This window comes from Microtus pennsylvanicus, chromosome 4 (genome assembly GCF_037038515.1).
Source record: "Microtus pennsylvanicus isolate mMicPen1 chromosome 4, mMicPen1.hap1, whole genome shotgun sequence".
NCBI classification, from domain to species: domain Eukaryota; kingdom Metazoa; phylum Chordata; class Mammalia; order Rodentia; family Cricetidae; genus Microtus; species Microtus pennsylvanicus.
In genome coordinates this window covers 84,976,996-84,998,825 of record NC_134582.1, presented here as the reverse complement: position 1 = coordinate 84,998,825, position 21,830 = coordinate 84,976,996, and the positions used below count along the sequence as shown (strand labels likewise).

Here is a 21,830-nt window from a genome sequence, read left to right as displayed (position 1 = left end):
TTATACTGTTTGAGTGTGTTTCACTGTGTGACCTAAAGCAAGTTTTCACCCATTGCCCTGTCAGTGTTAGAACTTTGTCCTTTTTCCTTACCTGGCACATTCAGAACAGCGTCTGTAAGTGATTACAAGAACCTTCCACAGTTTTTAGCTCTGTGTCGTGAGAACTGTCCTTTAATTATATGCAAGTGTCTTCGTTTTCCTTTTATTTTGTTTTGTTGACACAGGGTCTCTATGACTCTGACTGCCCTGGAATTCAGAGACCACCTGCCTCTGGCTCCCAAGAGCTAAGATTAAAAGGCATACACCACCACACCCATCTATATACAAACTTTAAAAATTAGTGTTTGCTTTTATTCTTAGCAGTTTTTGAAAATCAGTTCTGAAATTATGGAGAGGTGCCTTTTCTTTCTTTTATTTGGAGGTAGTTTAAAAGCATTAGTTATTCCACATTTACTCTGTCCTTAGTAGGTAACTGTTGGTTCTGCATTTAAACTGGCTAATTTCAAGCAGGCTTTAGTGAAACAAACAATATTTTCACGATGAAATCACCAGCATATGAGTTGCAGGAGCTGTGCCATCGGCTTATGATGGTATGCCATTTGGTATCTATAATTCATAACAGCATGTTTACATGCTGAAAATAGCAGCTTCTTGATTGCAGGAGAGGAACATTAGCAATGGCTGAACACTCAGCCGTGACCAAGATCTCTGTCTCGGACCTGATGCTTTTTGTCATCTTGAGCTCCTCACAAGTCCTATGAAGGCTTCATGCTGGGTCACACATGAATCAAAGAGTGATCATACCACAGCCATTCCAGTGTCAGTCGCACCCTCTTCATGTGCCGTTCAGATGTCTACCTTTTTTTTTTTTTTCTTTTCGAGACAGGGTTTCTCTGTAGTTTTGGAGCCTGTTCTGGAACTAGCTCTTGTAGACCAGGCTGGTCTCAAACTCACAGAGATCCGCCTGCCTCTGCCTCCTGAGTGCTGGGATTAAAGGCATGTGCCACCACTGCCCAGCTTTTTGTCTGTGTGTGTGATGTCTACCATGTATGTGATGCTGTTTTCTCAACAAAACCCTGATAGCATGTGCACTCGGACCTGTGGGCACATACACAAAGGCCAAAGGAAGACGCTAGGTGTCCTCCTCTCTCTCTGCCATATTCATTTGAAACAGGGTCCCTCCCCCAGCCTGTAGCTCATATTTTTAGTTTGACTGGCAGCAGCAATCCCCAGTGAACTTCCTATCTCTGCCCCATACAGCAGTGGAGTTACAGGCACTCAAGAAACCATACCCAGCTTATTCCATGGGAACTGGCAACTAAACGAAGGTCCGCATGCTTATGCAGCCTTAACTACCTGTTCTCTTAACTACTGAGCCGTCTCTCCAGCCCTCTTAGTCATGCTCTTTACTCACTAATTTCACTACATTCCTTTTGACTGGATTTCCTTTAGCTTTTTTATTTGTAAGTCAATTGCATTCATAAATTTCAGGATTGAACAAAAATTCCATAGGGAAAACAATGGCACTAGCAGAAGAGAACACATGGAAGAATTTTTTATTACTTGAAATAATAAGCATCTATTAAGTGAAAATTATAGGACAATCTGGATATAATTACAAATAAAAAGTTGTCAAAGTGTTCTATAATAAATAAAAACTCTTTAAGAAAGTGGTTTTGTTTTTTAAAAGTTATAGAAACAAATTGCATCTGTATATTTTTAAAAGGTCATTTGAATTTTAAAAAAATTAAGCCTGGTGATGGTGGTGCATGTCTTTTATCCAAGCACTTGGGAGGCAGAGGCAGGCAGATCTCTGAGTTCAAGGCAAGTCTGGTCTATGGAATAAGTTCCAGACAGCCAGGGATACACAGAGAAACGTTGTCTCAGAAAAACAAAACAAAACAAAAGAATAGGGATTAGTCAAACAGCATGTTAAATATAGTTAAAGAAGAAAAGTAGGAGATAGATTTGAGAAATCCCTAATCACAATAACAACAGCAAAGCAAAACTTCTATGTCCCTTCTATGCCTGTAGATGACCTTTGCTGGACATTTATTCTACCTAAAGTAGCATCTTTGTGTCCAGCTTCTTTCACTTGTAATTGTGTTGGGGGTTTATCCGTGTTTTAGTGGGTATGAGTACTTTATTTTTATTGACCAGAGAAACTCTGGCTATTAATAAGCCATACCTGTTTGGCTACTTACCAGTTTAGGGAAATTGGATTATTTGGAATTATTTGTCTGTCATGAATAACTCTACCATGAACATTCACACACAAGTTTGTATACAAATGTGCTTTATTTCCCATGGTTGAGTTCCTAGAGGTGGAACTGTTGAGTTGTATGACAAACTTGAAACTCACAAACCACTGTGATGTCACAGAACAACAAAGTAGGGCATCCCCAGAGCAGTTTTTCTACTGAAATCACCAAAAAACTGTCAAATTTGACAGAATAAACCATGCTGAACCCTAGGATCAAATCAGATACTTAGCAGTAGCTGAAGAGTACTGGGTGAGAGAGAGCCCCTGGATTTCAGAGGAAAACATCATTATTCCCCATGCTGGCAATGACATGAGGATAGCAGCCCATGTTCTTGATGCAGCTTGCTCAAGTTAGGGGACAGATACAAACCTCTTTCCAGTACTGTGCTATGTATTCTGAGCAGCGTTGATGGTTCCCCAGGGGAGCAGTGCAGCACCTGATCTGTCACGCTTACACCCCGTGGCTGTAGCACCTTTCTGAGATGGGCAGTTTCATGCGCTACCAAAGCCTGTACACGCAAGGGACTGCTGAAAAGGTATACAGCAGATAGTCAGAACCCCAAAAGGAAAAAAACTGGAAAGAGGAATAGGAGGGAGAAATAATATTTGGAAGGATCACTGCATACACAAAGAGAAACAGTCTCTGCATGTCCATGACTGATGCCTGCTAAGAAGAGACTAGCCAGGGACCAGGCCTACCCCTCTAGGGTAAAGGCAGAACTATGGACTATCTTAGCACCGAAAAGTGCCCACCTCAATGCCAACCTCCAAGGGCCAGGACAATTTAGTTTCATATTGTTTTTCTCTTCTTCTGGGCTCCAGGGATTTATAGGACTCTGCTGGGCAATTGGCTGTGAACAGAACAGTATTCTAGAGACATCACAGCGATCACCTACAAACAAGACTACAGTCATAGTGCATCAGGCTGGGAGTCGCTAAACATGCCAATGTATTTCTCAGTTGACCTTTAGGGCAAGGACACTCCAGTATGAAAAGAACCAGTTCAGTTCGGCTTCCACATCTGTCTATACTGGGTGAACAAGCCACCTCCCACTCCCAGTGCTGTGGATACAGCCAGTCCAGCTGTCATGCCTTTCTCCACCACGATGGACTGTAATCCCTGAAACTGAACCCAAATAAACCTTCCTCATTAAAATTAAATATAGCCCAGCATTTCGCAACAGCAAAAAAGAAAAAAAAGTCAAAAGACACAGCAAAGAATGATCCATTCACAGGAAATAGGGTAGGAAAAAGTGAGACTCTCAGCAAGGATATATGTTATTTTTTAAAGCATCTAAACAAAATATAATATTTACATGCAAAGGAATATTTTTCAGGCATAAAAAGAAATGCAGTATTAAAGAGTCTTTCTAGACTGGCTTTGCTGAAAAAGCCAAACATTAAAAGTTGTATATTTTTGATCCTATGTCTATGAATTATGTAAGATAGATAAATTCAGAGAAATGTAAGTGAAAGGGCTGGCTGTGATGGCACACACCTTAAATCCCAGCACTCGGGAGGCAGAACAGGTGGATCTCTGTAAATTCAAGGCCAGCCTGTCTACACACGGCTGAACTGGAGTTCCAGGACTGCCATGGCTACATAGTGTGACCTTGTCTCAACTGAGCTTCCCTACCTGCCACAAAAAAAAAAATGAAACGAATGGGTGAGGGCTGTTGAGAGTTTTCAGAGGGGAGAGTAAAATGAGCTGATGAGTGAGTGCAACTTCTCCTTTGAAGTCATAAACATACTTTGGGAATAGCAGCAAGTAGGTGGTAAAAGAGCATTCAGTATGTCCTGAGTGTCAGCAAATTGGCCACTTTAAATAATTTATGTCATATGCATTTTATTAAAATTAAAAGAACAAGCAACTGTATGTCTAAAAGAGCCTCTTCTCTTGTACCTTCTTCCTCTCCATGTCCCAACTCCCAGGACATGTGGGCTCAGGGAAAAAGCTAAAAAAAAAAAAAAAAAAAACAATGTTACCAAGTCCAACATCCTCACTTCTTCTTCCCAGCCCAGGACTTAAATGATGTAACATGTAACATTCTCTCTGTAGAGGGGAACAGGGCAAGTGAGGGGAGAAAAAAATAGATAATCCTAAGGGTAACCCACATTAAAGAGGAGGGTTGTCAGCCATCCCTCTCTGGAATTAAATCACAGCATTGGAGCTCAGATTTAATGATACAGGAAGCTGAAAGACTCACACCACTGCAAATAGCACACTGCCCCCGTGAAGCTCCCATGGAAATCAGACTGCACAGCTATGAATAAATGAATAGATTGCTTTTCTATGAAATTTAAAGGAATGATTTTCACTCTGCTTTTTATGTGAATGTATCACTTCAGAATGCAAATATGCTTTAAAAGAGCAAAAGAAAATACCTAATTGATTTTACAAGATAAAAAACCTTTCCCGTATTCTCACCTCATTTGTTATTGTCTGCCATTTTATGAGGTATCCTAATAGGTATAAATGACTACTTATACTTGTAAAGAAAGTTTCAGACAAAGTATCATATAGATCTATTTTTTTTAATTTCCAGCTATTTATGATAGCTCAGATTGAAAACCTATCTAAGCTGCTTTATTTTATGAAATCTTATATTACAAATGGAAAACAACCAGTGTAACCAGGCATGATGCACTCAATGAGGCAGAAGCAGGTAAGTCTCTGAGCTAGAGACCAACCATGACTGTACAGTGAGACCCTGTCTCAAGAAAGAGGAGGGGACTACAAGTTCATATTTTCTGAAGCTTTTCAAGTTTGTATTCTGTCTTATTTTGTGCTTTCTGAGAGTCTCACTATATAAATCTGGCTGCCCTGGAATTCACCAATGTAGAACCGTCTTGCAGTCATCCTGTCTCAGTCTCTCAAATGCTAGAATTACAGGCATGTGCTGCCATGTCTGGGTGGCTATACTATCTTTTAATTGTGTTGTAGCAATAAATTTTAAATAATATGTTTATCTGATAAACAAAAACCACATGGTATATCACCTGTATTTCCTGCTCCACATTCCCAACAAGTGGGCAGATTCTTTCTCTAAGAATGTGCAGATGGGCTCCCCAAGGACACCATGGTGCACTTGAGCCCTTCCTTGCTGCAAGCTGTAATTAAGTAAATGATTTCATATGTCCATATGTTAGCATAAGCTCTTTATACGAACATCATTATCTCATTCTGTGGGACAAAAACAACCCAAGTCTATTTGCAAATGCCCTTGAGAGAACTTTAAGTAGTGACTGGACACTGTGATGAGGCATTGAGTGAGGCCATGTCTGCTCAGGTTCCCAGTGGCTCTAATTCTGCAAACCTAACAAATTGTAATTGCTTGTTCTAAAGGCTTTTTATTTTGTTTTCAGACTCCAACTTTAGTTTCTCCTAGGTGTGTTTTCTTCTTTGGTAAAAACAGTCCAACATGTCTCCTTAGTATTCAGTACTTGTAAATTAGGAGTTTCTTCCTGCTACAAATATATAAACAAGATTTGTATTAAAGATACTTGATGTTTAAAATACTATAGGTTTCCTGTTGGCAACTGAAGTATAACTTTTTAAAAACTAAAATCTGACTTTTGGCTGTTCTGTCTTTAAGTGGGGAAAAAAGAAAAAGAGGAAAAAAAAAACCTTGCAGCTTGACTATTTTGGCTCACACTCTCTGTTTCCATTCCTGCTGCTGGCCAGGGCTGCATAAGCAGTGGTGGTTATGCAAGCCTCCAGGCCTCCAGGGCCCTTATCCTTCCCAGACCTCAAACAGCATCTGTCTGTTTCCAAACAGCTAAGAACGGTACAACCCTTTGCTATTTCCCTGGTCAGCCTCAGCTTCTGGAAATTACTATGTCACTGCAAGTTTATTTAACCCTACATTCTAACTGAATTATCGCTGAAATACATTATTTACTTTTAATTGACCCAAGCTGAATTAGTAATAGAGGAACGTTTTTAAAGACAAATAGAAGTTCAAAAATATTTAAAAACAAATGTCTACAACTAAATCTTCATATAACAAAGATATCTAAGCTATAATTCTTGTTCATTTATTTAAAATGCAATACAACTAACTCCATTTGAGTCAAAGCATATGAACCATAGCTCAAGATAAAGAAATGAGCACTTAATAGTATGTATAAATGAGCTAACTGGTGGGGTCAACATTAAAAACTCTATATTTTCAGGTAGCTTTGCTTTAAATATTGAAATCCCAAGAGAAAAGAAAAGCACAAAAAATATCTCTCAGAACAGAGTCAGAGCTCACTGTGTATAAGCCATAAAACTTAGTATGATGCCACCCTGTTCAACACAACGCAGACAAGACACGGTGACTGCCCCTCCAGCACAGTATCCTAGACACAGAGCACCTTGAAAAGTTGACAAAGCAATACTGTAGCGATAAGTTTCTTTACTTGTCTGCTTATTCCATCAAGTTTTATGCCACATGAGGTCTTGCATGCTGCCTTTTGTCTTTTTACTTCTAGAAAAATAAAACAAAAAAAAGGGTATATCTTATAAATACACAGTTGAACAATTTTTTTTTTCCCCAAAAGGAGTTTGTATAGCCACCACCCAAATAGGAAACAGAGAAAGAGCAGTTCCCAGAAACACTTTCCTCCTCCCAGGCTTCTGGTGGAGAGACTAGCCTGTTGTAGACCTGCATGGGTAGAATGGGGTGGAGGAGCACTGTGTGTGTAATCAGAGATTATTCATCTCATCACTGTATGGAATTCACAAATGATCTACCATCCTGTTCCTAGGTCCTGGCACTTCCAGCTACAATAAAGAGTGCTGTGAGTGTGTAAGAACAAGTACAGTTTAGGTTTGGCATTAATAGTGGGATATATATCTGTTGGCTTGAGTATATGTCAGCGGTTTCCCAAAGGAACTGCCAATTTACTCAAGCAGTGGATGAGGGCTCCAATTGCTCATATTTGTTTCAGCACTGGTTTTGTTCATTATTTTTAGCTACTTAACTGTTGTACCTTTGTGTTTTAATTCACATCTCATGATGTATTGTGGTTTGTTCGTGTGTGTTATACACGAGGGCCAGCTTGTTGGGGTTTCTGTCCCGCCCAGTACCCCACAGCCAGCAAGCCCCAAAGAAAAATCACACAGAAGTCTCCATAAGAATATAAACTGATTGGCCCATTAGCTCAGGCTTCTTATTAGCTCTTGTAGCTTATATTAACCCATTGTTCTTATCTATGTTAGCCACATGGCTCAGTACCTTTCTCATCAGGGTAGCTCACATGTTGCTTCTTCTGAGTCTGGGCAGGAGTTGGGGCAATGGGCTTCCTCCTTCCCAGCATTCTCCTGTTCTAATCACCCCGCCTCTACTTCCTGTCTGGTTGACCTATACTTCTTGCCTGGCCAATCAGCATTTATTTAAAACATGATTGACAGAATACAGACAATTCTCATGAACCAGTGTGTGTGTGTTAGTTTTTGTTGTTTTGTTTTGTTTTTTTGAAACAGGGTTTCTCTGTGCAGCTTTGGAGCCTGTCATGGAAAAGTTTTCCTTTTAAACAGCCTGGTCTCACTCTGTAGACCAGGCTGGGCTTGAACTCACAAAGATCCACCTGCCTCTGCCTCCTGAGTGCTGGGATTTAAAGGTGTGCCACCACCGCCTGACTCACTTGTGTTACTTGATAAAACTCTTGTGTGGCAACATAGATGGTGGTAGAATCAGTTCACATTAGCTTAAGCAGAATATAAATTTAAATGGATCCTGTTGCTCCTGGTAGGGCTTTAGCTGTTGAGATGATACCTGGCCAATGAGAATGAAGCACCCTCCTACCAGTCACTCAGTATGCCCTGTTGGCTCCCTCGCCTGCCTTTCAGTTTCAAAGTCAGAAAGTCTGTTTCCTTGGGGCAGGGGCTGCACTGTAAGGCACTGTAGACACAGGTAAGCTGGGTCCCCATGAACAGGTGGAGCTTTGTCAGAAAACAAAATGCTGGCAAAACCTTCTGTGATCTCACGCATGTGCACACACACATCGTGCTACATCATTTCAAATTAATGCATCTGTCCAGACTTCTCATGTTGGTAGGCCATGAATAGGATGATCTGAAGTATTTCACTCAGGGTGCTTTAGGAAAACAAAGTCATTTTAGAACAGCCAATGATTGGTTTTTGGGTTTTTTTTGTTTTGTTTTGTTTTTTAAACTTCCCCCTCATTTTGTCTAATTCAAGAGTTATTCAGTGTTGAAATATAACTGGTTATAAAGTGTTTTATAGATAAATGGGTAGAAACACAGTAGTTGCTACTCCCCCATTATCTCCTTCAAGTTTGGAGGCCATAATAGGCTGTTCCCATCTCCCTGCCAGGCCACAATGAAGGCAGCAATGATGAGTGTTTATGGAGCTGTCTCTGTGGTCTGTGGCCAGATTGTAAAGCAGGGGCTATGCCAGGACCCAAATAAAAAATGTTCTTAAAAATTCTCTCAACAAAACATGGAAGCCACTTAGTAAAATAACTATGTATGCTATACTTAAACTCATGATAGTAATGGAGAATTCAAAGAAGCAAGAGTATAGTAAACTGGGACCCTTTTCTCACTAATCTCAAATGTGGTATGGAATCCTAGAAGTAAAAATTAAAGAGATCTGAATAAGGTAGGGACTTGTTATATTGTTGATGCCTCAGTGCTGGTTCATTAGTAACAGCCATCTATACTAATCGAAGATGCTACCAGTAAGGTTTTATATACAAGCTCTGTACAGTCTTGGTAGCTTTTCTATTAATGTAAAACTTCTAAAAAATAATAAAATGCATATATGACAATAGTAGAGAAAGACCTTGGAAGAAGCTCACGGTCATCATTGGAGCATCTGCTTTGGTAATTTCCCCCTTTTGTCTCCTGCACTCTCCTTGGCAGCTCAACTGTATCACAGGAAAGCAGAAACAGGGGCCCAGCTCAGCCTGCTATTTCCATCCTGGCTCCAGGACACTAAAACATCATGTGTGAGCCATGATTTGAAAAAGAGGTTTTACATCTTTGCTTCAAGAGGCAGATCTAACATGATTTGTTAGATAAGAGGTCTTTGAGCACTAGAATTGCTATGTACAGAGTAAATTTATCCTGTCCTGTCACCTTTACTGTGTGGCCAAAGCTGTCATCCTATCTGGCTATATTTCTCCCAGGAGTCCTTTTCTTTTCTCTTAACTATTAACCAAAATTTAAGAAAAGAAGAGGCAGGTAGATTTTTTTGAGGTTCAGGACAGCTAGGGCTCACAGTGAGACCATGTCTCCAAGACACAATGCATAGGCAAAGAGTGAGAAGAAGGGGAAGTTACAACTAAATATTGGACGCTAAGAAGCAGGGGAATGGCATCTTGTTAAGACCAGAAAAAGCTTTGAAGAAGGCTCATTAATTCTGAGATTCCCACTGGAGCAGGACAGAATAGAAGTTCACAGTCTCTCTAAGGCAGATAGGGTCTTCCCCACCCCACATTTCCCCAGCATGATGGTCTGCCAGTGCAGGAAAGAGGAAAAGACAAGAGGGTTTTTTTTTAATAATCTTCCTTTACATAGATAATGGGTTTTAATAAAAAGTAAAGCATAGGAAGTAACTTTACTATATCTAGGCTCTTTTAAAATTTTATGTATATGAATATTTTCCCTGTATTTATGTATGTTTATATGTGTCTGTTGCCTGCGGAGGTCAGAAGAGGGTGTCCAGTTCCCTAGAACTATAGTTATAGGTCTCTGTGAGCCACCATATAGGTATTAGAAGTCAAACCTGAGCCCTCTGCAAGAACAACAAGAGCTTTAAACCACTGAGCCATCTCTCCAGCCCCCAGGCTCTTTTAATTTTTTTAAAATTTTTATTTTATGTGTATGAGTGTTTGCCTTCATATATGTCTGTGTACCACATGTATGCCTGGTACTCATAGAAGGTAGAAGAGGGCATTAGATCCCCTGGAACTGGTTTTACCATGTGGGCTCTGAGAACCAAATCCAGGTCATCCGTAAGAGCAGCAGTGATCTCCTAACCTCTGAATCATCTCTGCAGCCCTGAGATCCAGGCTTTGTAAGGTTGGTATTTGTTCATACTAATGGTTGGCATTCAATGAAGAATACATGAAAAAAGTTTTTTAAAGGCAATCACATTTACCAACAGAAATGTTTTTGTTTGTGCTATCTCCTCTACCATCAGAGTCATTCACAAGCATAGCATAGAATTATATTACAAAATGATTGTAAAACAGTTTAGCTGGGCATGGTGGCAAACATCTTTAATCCCAGCACTCAGGAGACAGAGATAAACAGATGTCTGTGAGTTCAAGACCAGCCTGGTCTTCAAAGCAAGTTCCAGGACAGCTAGGGCTATTAAACAGATAAACCCTGTCTCGGAAAAATAATGATGATGATGATGATGATGATAATAATAATAATAATGATGAGGATGACTCTAAAAGTTTGATATTTCATAAAATATTAAGTTCTCAATAAATAATAACTTAAAATATAAAACCTTGACCATGTTGAGGTGGCCATGGTGGCACACACTTATAATGTTGTCAGCATTTGGGAGACTAAGGCAGAGAATCTCAAGTTTTAAAGCCATCTTAGGCTGCATAACATTCTCTCTCCCCTCTCACTCTCAACAGAGTGCTCATAGTCTTAGCTAAAACAATAAGACAAACTCTAAGTGAAATGCAGGTCAGAGCAGCAAGCTCAGAAAAGGAGCTGAAAAAACATACACACCAGAATGAACTTGATTAGGAGAGTTTTGACCAAGGAGGGTCTATGATCAGCCATTGAGGTAGGAAAGCAATTATGAGAGATACAGCATCCCACCAGAGATAGCTTGATGTGGCCTTGAAGCCGGAGAGAGCCTTCCTTTCAGAACCCAGACAGCAGCTGCATTAGGAAAGATAGCCACCATGTATAAGATGCTGGGAACCCTGAAAGAAGAGATGTGTCCTTCTGTTCTCCTCAGAACACCCCAGAACAAAGGGGATTTTCTGGTTTTGTCAGTTTTCAGGAAACAGTGAGAAATTCTTACTAGATAGAACTGTAGGTTTATCTTGCCATTACAGAGTTGCTTTACCTTTGAGAGCTGTGTGATCCAACCATCATAGCAGTGACTTGTCATTTCTTTCTACAGAGAGTTAAATGGTGGGGTGAGATGACCTGCTTTCTGGGGGGACGAGAAAGCTAGAGAACCTATGATCTACAGAAGGAAGAAAGGGATACAAATAGGAAAACAAGAAAGAAGTCAGTGTATCCAATTGCAGACAACATGAGCCTATATTTAAAAGTCCCTAGATGACACACTTAAACTCATTCTTATTTTCTCTCCCCTCCTCAGATATGATTAGTACTTTCAACAAAATTATAGGATACAAAAATCAACATATAGGAATCAGTAGCCTTTTTATATACCAATAATAAACTTTCCAGGAAAGAAATCAAATAAAAATACCTTTCACAATAACTTGGGGAGGAGGCCACAAATAAACCTAACCAAGAAGATAGGACTTCTACAATGAAAACATTGACAAAACACTGGGAGATGGAAAATCTTCCATGATTATAGGTTGGCAGAGTGAATACTGTAAAAATGATTGTTATGAAAAGTGCTGTATGGTTCAATGAAATCAACACTAAAACTTCCATTATTTTCTTCACAGAACTAGAAAAAAGTAACTAAAACATTTATGGAAGCACATGAAAATTCCTAATACCCAAAGCAATCCTAAGCAGAAAAAGCAGTACTAAAGTCATAACAATGCCTCACCTCAGAGTATACTACAGAGCAATAATAACAAAAACTTCATGATGCTGGGCACAAAAACAGACAGACTAATAGAATAGAATCTGGAACCCAGAAATATGCTCATAGCACTACAGCCACTTAATTTTCAACAAAGCTATCAAAAGCATACATTGAAAAAAGCCTCTTTCCATCCCATTACTTCCATTGGGAAATTATATTGCAGTGTTTGCTCATTTTTAGGACTTGGCTTCCCTTTGTTGCTTCTGTTTCTGATTTCTGAATCAGATCACATTATGATCTGTGCCATAAGCAGCAGCTCCTGGCTTTCTGAGAAAAGCAATAAACATTTTCAAATTGATTTGAGATTGAACTTTTTGAACATACGCATTTGGAAAACCACAGGGGCCCTGTTTCTTCAGGCAGGCTAAGACCAGGACTAGCTTTGATCTCCTGTTACCTGACTAAGAAGAAACCAAGAGGAGGGGAACACACAGGGTAGGAGGTGGGCTTCATCACCAGATGCTACCAAAGATAAAGTGAATTCTAGTTCAAAACCCTCTATGAGTGTCTGGTGTGGTTGTAAATGAGAAAGTGGGGCAGAAGAGAGAACTTGTTTTCTTTATGGGCATACTGTTTACTGTGTCATAGAAAAAGCAACTTTAGGTCTCTCACCCTGTCACCAGGGAGATCAGAACCCAAAGACAACTGTAGCTCAACTAATAAAAACCCAGAGAGATATTGGAGTTCATGCTGAAAGATCAGAGAAGCAAAGCAGTCAACCACTAGAGAGCTCTTACCTCTTTGAAATCTTCAGACTGAAAGAGAACAAGTTCCTGTCTCATCCCTCCTTATTATTCCTCTCTAGTGCTGGAGTTAAAGGTGTGCACCACAAGCACCTGGCCTCTATGACTGAGTAATGTAGCTTCTGAGATTAAAGGTGTGTGCCACCACCGCCTGGCCTATATGGCTGACTAGTGTGGCTGTTTTTACTCTCTGATCTTCAGACAAGTTTTATATGTTAGATCATAAACAAAATATCACTATAAGACACCTATAAGGTGTTCACGAGCTAATTTGACACACCATCTTTCCTCCTCACAAAAAAATCAAGTATCAAAGATTGTAGACAAACATAGAAGAAATATAAATATGAAGGCCCCTTTTGAGGAACTTTTGCCCCCAAAGCCTGAAGACTATTAAGTAGAAACAAATAGCTATAGAGACAAAAGAACTTCATCCTGGGGGTTGAGAACCACTTTGTAACAATTAAAAGGCACAGAAATGGCACCTGTAGTGGGATGTTACAAGGAAAGAAAGTCCATTTTAGGCTTGTGGACTGCTGTTGACAGGCCAAACAGAGCTCCTGCTCCAAATATCCCTGAGTGTCCTGTGCCACCCCAATGGCTGCAGTAAGGGGTTGTACTTTGATGAGTCTTCCAGGGCCAGTTCTTAGAAGAAAACATGGAGAAAAGGGTATGGTTCACTCTAGACTTTGTCCACAGAACATGGTCTCAATCCCAAGCCAAGGGCCATTTCTAGCCTCTAGTTGGCAGATCTGAGTCTCAGGAGCATATAAACTGCCTAGAGTGACAGAGGTTCCTCCCCAGAAATACCCTTCAATGGACCGTGTTTTCTGAGTCCCTGCCTTCCACACAAGGCTACAGTGACTCAAAGTGCTTTTTGGCCAAGGGGCCTCTGTACTTGTCAACAGCAATTGGAGCATTAGACCAGCACTGCGACCAAAGCCTGGGTTGTTCTTTCTTTGGGACCTCCAGTCAGGAAAGCCTGATCTTTGACTGCATAAAGAATTCAAGGACAAGCTAGAAAGTGAGGTAAAAAGAAAAGGGATAGTATGAGCTTCAGATTTTTCACATAGACTTCTAGAGGTGCACACCCCAGACAGGACTGTGGGCTTCTTAAGAGTCATACTAAGGTATTATTACAATGGCTACAGGAATGAATGATTCTGTGACTTTCTAAATTATACGGCTGAAGAGATATAAATTACAATAAAATTTAAAGATTAAGCAAAGTGCTAATATGGTTAAACTCAAGGCCACAAACATTTTGGCCCTAAGTAAGCATGGTTTTCAGCATCCATGTTTGAGATGTCTTTAGGAAGGCAAACTTTCTCACTAGTTATGTTGAAGTTTCTTAGTCCTGAGACAGTGGGAAGCACAGTCTTAATCCCAGGATGAAGGGAAGCTTTCCCTTCTTAATTCACCCTGTTTTCTGTCCTGCCTCTCATCCACTGTGGTGGTTTGAATAAGAAAGGTTGCCATAGTTATCTTGGTGTAACACTATTTGAGGAATAGGAGGTGTGACCTTGTTGGGAATGGGCTTTGAGGTTTCCAGAGCCTGTGCTAGGCCCAGTTCTCTCCCTGGTGCCTGCAGATCGGGATGTATAACTCTCAGCTATTTCTCCAGCACCATGTCTATGTGCCGCCATGCTCCCAGCATGATGATAAGAGACTAAGCCTCTGAAACTGTAAGCAGCCCTAATTCAAGGTTTCCTTTATAAGAGCTGCCTTGATCATGGTGTCTTCACAGCAGCAGGACAGTGACCAAGACACCCACCTCATGAGCTCCACCACCGTAGCAAGTATCAGTGAACATGTGTAATTGTACCAATGAGGTATCATTGTGGGTACTTGTGGTTGACTTTCAGGTCATTTTCATGCATCTTTAAGTCCTTTGAGTTTTTTCAACTGTCCTTAGCCTGGAAGCCATACAGAGCTCATCCCAGAAGGGATGGGATGTGTGACCTTCGGCCTGTAGTCTCCTTTGTACAGTTTTAGCTTAGCCTTTACTCTCCTTTACCCTAGTGCCACCAGCTGGTTGCTCGTGTTTACTTTCTTGCTCTTATTAAAATTCCCCAAGTCTTTATTTTAAAAATATTGTCACAATATACTCCAATATAGTAAATCTCTTCCAAATCTAAGCTCCTCCAGTTCCTCTGAAATCTGAAGTAGACGGTGGAAGAGAGCAGCAGTGTGGAAGGAGGACCTATCCTTTGGGTTCTGCACTTGGAAAATGCTTGGCAACAATCCCTGATAAGGGTCCAAGCCATCTGCAGGGTTAGATGAAAAGTCACACCTAGGCTGGGCAGGGTTCCCTGGAGCTTTGGGGTTTTGCTCATAACCTTGGTGCTGTGATGTCATTATGACTGTCCTGGGTTCGTGGCCATGAGCCTGGGATAGAGATTGTTCTAGTTGTTTGCTTCTCTGGGCAGTATTCATCATGGACCTCCTTTATTATTTTTGTGGATGGGTCTATCAGTTGTCCTGAGAGGATCTTTCTCAATGCCCTGCTTCCTTTCCTGATAACATCGGACCTCTGTTAAGAATCAGATGAGGTGAACCAGTAAGCAGCTGTGCCCCATTGATCTTACAACCCAGAAAACCTGGTGCAGACTTTGTGCTCAGGCCACTGTTTTTGTATCTCAGATTACAGGACCAAGTTCAGGAAGTTAGGATAATATGATTTGGAGGATATAATCTGGCAACGAAGCTACTTCATTCAACTTTATTTGTATTGCTTCATGGAATGTTTACTTGAAAAAATACAGTTCTAGAGAAAATGGCTTAAAGTCCACGGATAGTCAGTCTTTCCATTCTTTATGTAATCAAAGGACTCACACCCTCTGTACATCTGTCAGCTAGGGGCGGAGTCAGCACTTGAGGTATGTACTGTGCTTCCCCTTTGGGTGGTTGTGCTAATCTGAACATTTCCAAAATGGGCTTCTAATGCTGGTGGGGTTGGTTTGGTCAGTTCAGAAGACTGTGGTGAGAGGATTTCCTCTCCAGAGTTCCTCTAGAATTGCTAAGCCTTTGCTTGCTATAGTGGCAGTCCAAAACACAGCACACAAGTGTGAGCCTGATCCACATGCCACACTGACTAAAAGGATCATGGTACCTGCTAGCCTTGCCTAGGCCCAGAGTCAGATGACTCTTGTCATGTGGATGCTACACTGTGTCCACTGTCAGTATTTAGAATTTTTTTTACTTGAAGTCAATATCTTTGTCTCTGCACAAAGAACCTCAGAGCTACGGGTGAGGGACATCAAACTCTTTGGTGTTTGGGAAATAGTCAAACAAGAGGAGAAGAGATGTCTTTAGGCAGACACACTCTTTACCTCTCTCTCAGTTTTGTTGAAGCTTCTTAGTCTTGGGCCTGTGGATTCCAACATGAAAAGAAGTGTCCACCAGAGATCATACCTGTTTGTAGCATCTGTGTGCAGAGACGGGTACAGAAATGGCTGTTGGTGTGTATGAGTGCGCCTTTCCTTACTCTCTCCACACAGAAGCTGTAGTGAAACTCTAAGAACGAGGCTGTCTGGCTACTAAATGCTATCAACTCCTTATTTCCACAACGGGGGTAGGGGTGCAACATAAGCCACAACCTATAACACCAGTTTTTTCCAATAAGAACTAAAGAGCAAGGCTGGACTGTGGTGGTGCATGCCTTTAATCCCAGCACTTGGGAGGCAGAGGCAGGTGGATCTCTGTGAGTTTGAGGCCAGCCTAGGAGCAGGTTCTGACGGGAAAATGAGGACCATGGTAAATAATAATCCTAGCAAGCTATAGGTCATGAACAGCAGTTCCATGTCCACATGCAGTTTCTGTCAACTCAAAACTATTTCAAATTAAACAACAGCTGCTGCTGCTGATGGTTTAAAAGTGATTTCTCAAAGTTACCCAGCCAACAAATGACTACGTTGGGAACCAAGGCCCATGATCGCTGGTAGAGAGGCTGTGCTGGCCTCCTAGGATCCCAGCAGTCACCATGGCCTAAGTGGGACTCTATCAAAACTCCATTGTCAGTCATCTTGACTGCGGTTTAAATCTGCATTTGCTTTCTAGCCAGGGAAGCTCCTTTCCTGCCATATTCTTATTTGGTTACCTTTATCCTTTGTTGGTCATTTAAAAGTGGATTGTTTGTCCTTCGTTTTGAGACAGTGCCAGTCCAGGCTAGCATTAAACATGTAATCCAGGTGGTAGGAAGGCTAATAAGATTATAGGTGGGTATCACTACATCCAGCTGTTGATCCGGCAGTTGTAGTTTTGTTGTTTTTGTTTTTCAAGACAAGGTTTCTCTGTGTAGCCTTGGCTGTCTTGGAACTAACTCTGTAGTTCAGGCTGGCTTTGAACTCACAGAAGTCTGCCTGCCTCTACCTCCTGAGTGCTGAGATTAAAGATGTACGCCACCACTGCCCAACATAAATATTCTTTACACATCTTGTTAATAATTTCACTCAGTCTAAGGCAGCCCTGTCTTTACAATGACTTTTTAAGAGTTTCCAGTTATGATGAAACCAGCTTACCAGAGACAATTTTATGTCTCCTGTACTCACTGCTTTTCACTCTGTAACTGATACATCTCTGGCAGATCTTCTCCCATGGCTCTTCAGGTTTACGTCTGACTCACCCATTCACTTAAACTTTTGTGTATGTATAGTGTGAGGCAGGCTGAGATTCCTTTTTATATGAAGATGCTCCCTTGTCCTAGCATCAGTCCCTGAGAAATCAAGAGCGTATTGACCATAGTAGAAGCTTACTGAGCATGTGTCTCTTTGTAAAAGCCCAGCTTTCAAAATAGTGAGTGACTGAAATGTAAACAGAGCCAGGACAATGAAAAGGAAGCAAAAGGACTCAACAGTTGGTTCTGAAATGGTTTACAGGCCAGAGGATAAAGTTGGTCTCCTTTCTTAAAGAACATAACAAAAGTTTGCCAAAGAGCTAATTTTAAGAATCATATATAAATATGGCCTTGGGAATGGTGCATTTGGTAAAGTACTTGTTGTACAAGTATGAGGACCCAGAACACACATTCTTTTACAAATGTGGTGGCACATGCCTTTAATCCCAGCACTTGGGAAGCAGAGGCCAGCCTGAACTACAGGATTAGTTCCAGGACAGCCAGAGCTACACAAAAATACCCTGTCCATGAACCATCTGCATTTGCAACTCTAGGCCTAGGGAATCTGAATGCCCTCTCCTGACCTATATGGACATCAGGCATGCATGTGGTACACACATGCAAGCAAAACACCCATACACATAAATAAAAAATAAATAAGTTTTTTAAAAGCTGCACATAGCCGGGTGGTGGTAGCGTACACCTTTAATCCCAGCACTTGGGAGGCAGAAACAGGAGTGAGTTCGAGGCCAGCCTGGTTTACAGAATGAGTGCTAGGACAGGCCCCAAAGCTACAGAGAAACCCTGTCTCGTAAGTAAGTAAGTAAATAAATAAGTAAGTGATTAAAATAAAAAGTTGAACACACTTGTAATCTCAGCACCGTGGAAGCAAAAACAGCAGGATCCCTGGAGCCTGCTTGCCAGCATAGCTAGCTAGCTAAATGGCGATCACTAAGTCTCAGTGAGACTCTGCCTCAATAAACAGGGTATGGAAAGCATAATTTTTGTTTGTGTGTTTGAGTACATGCATGCCACAGTCCACAGCTTTCAGAAGTCAGTTCTCTCAGAGATTGAAGTCAGGTATCTGTACCCACTGACTCATCTTTCCAGCCTTAACACTCAAAACTCAAATCAAGTTACACTGCTAAAGAAAGTAGGGCGGGATCTGGTGGTGCACACCTGTAATGCAATGTAGCACTAGAGAGTGAGACCTTGTCTTGAAAAATAGGAAGGAAAAAGGAAGGTGGGAGATAATTCTGATGACCATGTACTCACTCCATAAGTGGATACAAGCCTACACCACGACCCTAGAGAAGCTAAGTAACAAGGTAAACCCTAAGAGAAAGGGGCAATAGACAAGATGTCCTGACAAAATTGGGAGTAGGGGGAGAACTTGAGGGAAGGGGACAGTCAAGATGGGAGAAGGGCAGAGACCAAGAGCAAGGATAGAGATATTTTGATTGAGGGAGCCATTATGGGGCTAGAGCGATAATTTTTGCCTGTCATATATCTGAGAAGTGACTCTAGAATATTGCCTCACAGCTGATAGGATGACTATAATTATTTCAAAGAATGTTTGGTAGGCAATAGTTGGCAAAGATGTAAAGAAATCAAAACCTAGCTGCTAAAGGAATAGAAAAGGAAATCCTCGACCAGTAAAGTTTAGTAGCTCATCCAGTGGCTAACAATGCAATCAATCACATGACTTGGCAGCTTTCCTGAGGTGTATAACCAAGAGAAATGAAATTAGATGTTCACACAAGATGCATACAAGAAGCTGGAGAGATGATGGCTCAGTGGTTAAAAGTGTGTAGTGTTCTTTTAGAGGACCCAGTTGGTTCCTAGCAGTCCTATCAGATGGCTCAAAACTACCTGTAACTCCAGTCTCCACAGGTACCTACATACATACATATGAGTAAACACATACACATCATTTTAACTAAATAAACTCCTTTAATCCCAGCACCTGTGGGCAAAAGCAGGCTGATCTCTGTGATTTCAAGGCCAATATAATGATTAGTTCCAGGCCAGACAGAGCTACAGTATGAAACCGTGTTTCTAAATAATGATAGAGCCAGACATGGGAGACCTTTAATCACTCTGGAAGCAGAGACAAACGGATATCTCTGAGTATGAGGCCATCATGATCTACATAGTGAATTCCAGGGCAGCCAGGACTATATAGACTCTGCAAAAAAAAAAAAAAGGTAATGGTAATGTTTAGACCGTGAATGTGCTCATAGTATTATTTCCAGTAGGCCAATGGTAAAAACAAACCATGTATCTATCTATTGGTTAATAAACAGATACACTGTAGTAATTTATCTATAACTGGCTATTTAAGGTAGTGAGTAAGTCTTGAAAATATATTAAATAAAAACCTGTCACAAAAAAAAAAGTTCATACTATAGGGTTCTACTTGTCTAAAATGTCCAGAACAGGAAATTGGTAACAAAATGTTAGTGTTTATCTAATTCTGTGCTGGGGACAACACCTAAAGGCACAGAGTTTCTTTACAGAGTAATGAAAACATTTGGGAACTAGAAAATGGTATAGTTGTACCACCTTGGGCATATACTAAAATTGTGTGTTCTAGTTGTTTTAATATGCTATATTTGTGCATTTTGATGAATTATGTTTTTTTAATCATTCAGTTGTTCAGGCATAATCTTTTGAAGTCAAGATGAACTGACATCTGTGGATGCCCAAACTGTCCATAGAAAATTGCTATTGGCTCCCACAGAAACATAGAGGGGAGGTGATGTTGTCACTCTTCTACAGTATTGAGCCAGTATGGCTGCAGCATAGCACAGGCAGCCTTACAAAGCTCTGTTAAAATATAGCTCGTCTGCACTCCTGTCAGCCAGTGCCTCAGTACCCAGGGTGTGAAACGGCTGGATGGCCAGCACCCCACCCCATCTCTATCATAAACACCAGGGTTTTGCTTTGTTTTTCCATGCAAATTCCTCCATATGGCACCCAGCTGAGTAAACACAGACTCAACATTCCTCAGTCGCCCTCAGGCCCAGCACTCCTGAAGAGCTTGAGGCCCTGGGGTGGAAGCACAAGAGCCAGCTGGTTAGTATGCATGAGGCCCCTCTAATAGCCACCTCCATAACTCAGCCTTCCCCAGACAGGCTTCTATTATCCTCTATACAGCAGAGCTTATGGTGACATGCAAAACACACCTTTGCACTAGACAGAGCATGTCCAAGATTGTCCTTCCAGAGCCAGGCCAGGTGTTTCCCATGTCTGGGCCTTGGCTTTACTGATGGAAAAAATGTGTTGCTTGCAGACCGGGTGGAGGGTTTCTGATGAGCATTTTTATTGTCTTACTGGTTTTCATGGAACACACTCTAAGATACAATGTGGACATCCCTGCCTTTTCAGACCATGATTAACTCCTCCCTGCCTACTTAGTCCTTCCTTATCAAAGTCAAATACAGTGAATCTCAAGTTTCCTGTCACTCTTAAAACTAGCTGATTGCAGTTGGGAGGTGGCAGTGCATACCTTTAATCCCTGTGCACTCAGAAGAGGCAGAGCCAGGTAGATTTCAATTTTGAGGCCAGCCTGGTCTACAAAGTGAGTTCCAGGAGAGCCAGGGCAACACAGAGAAACCCTGTCTGGACAAATAATAAAAACAAAAACTAGCTGGTCTCCGTCTTCAGGATCATTTTACATAGTTTGATCATTTATCACAGCTCTTCTGCCTTTCCCTCAAAAGTCTCCTATGCCTTTGTCATTAAGAATGGCACTTCTGGAGCTGGAGAGATGACTCAAAGGGTAAAAGCACTGTCCACTCTTCCAAAGGACCCAGATTCAGTTCCCCACACCTACATGGCAGCTCCCAACTGTCTATAATTCCAATTCTAGGGGATCCAGCACCTCACACAGACCAATTGTTAAACTGTTAAAACACCAATTTACATAAAATAAAAATAAATTATTTAAGGGAAAAAATGGCCCTTGTATTAGTGATTGAAATAAGGTTGCTGTTCTTGGGGTCTAGTCAGGCTGTCAGCTTTTAATTCCTTCCCACTCTTCACTTTGTTTTAGAGTTGATCAGGCAAGGAATAAAGCTGGCTAAATGCAGCAACCTTAACTTACATGGAAGAAGCTTTTACAGTCCCCAGCTTTCCAGAAATACGTTTGAATGCCTGCCCTCTGCCTGATGTCAGTATTGCTGTCTACATTATAAAAGCTAAGAGTATACTTTTTAGTGAAAGCATCTAATTTGTCTTCCTTTTACTCATGTGGCAGAGGGGCCTATGGAATGGAGATCAGTTCCCTCCTGCTTGGAGGCCAAGCCTCAGGCCCCACCTTGGAGCCAGCCCAAGCCCCAGTACTCCCTTGAGCCTCATGTGCTGCTGCCAAGCAGAGCCTGGAAGCTGAACTGCCACGTTCACACACAACTCCTTTACGTTCC

At 41.2% G+C, this 21,830-nt stretch overlaps 2 protein-coding genes across 4 annotated transcripts in view; one reads left to right on the top strand and one right to left on the bottom strand.

Moving 5' to 3' along the window:
- Positions 1–21,830, top strand: part of Cenpp (centromere protein P) — a 188,150-nt gene that overhangs the window by 163,210 nt on the left and 3,110 nt on the right. The window lies entirely within an intron of this gene.
- Ippk (inositol-pentakisphosphate 2-kinase) overlaps positions 1,871–21,830 on the bottom strand; it is a 68,085-nt gene continuing 48,125 nt past the window's right edge. The window contains exons 14-15 of one of the 3 annotated variants that reach the window (XR_012910365.1): positions 11,317–11,439; positions 1,895–6,735 (exon numbers count right to left, since the gene is read on the bottom strand). Coding sequence is in view for 2 of the 3 variants with exons in the window: in XM_075969724.1 (XP_075825839.1) it covers positions 19,499–19,591 (93 nt within the window). In the remaining variant the exon portion in view is untranslated. The other 2 variants (XM_075969725.1, XM_075969724.1) reach the window with 2 other exon arrangements.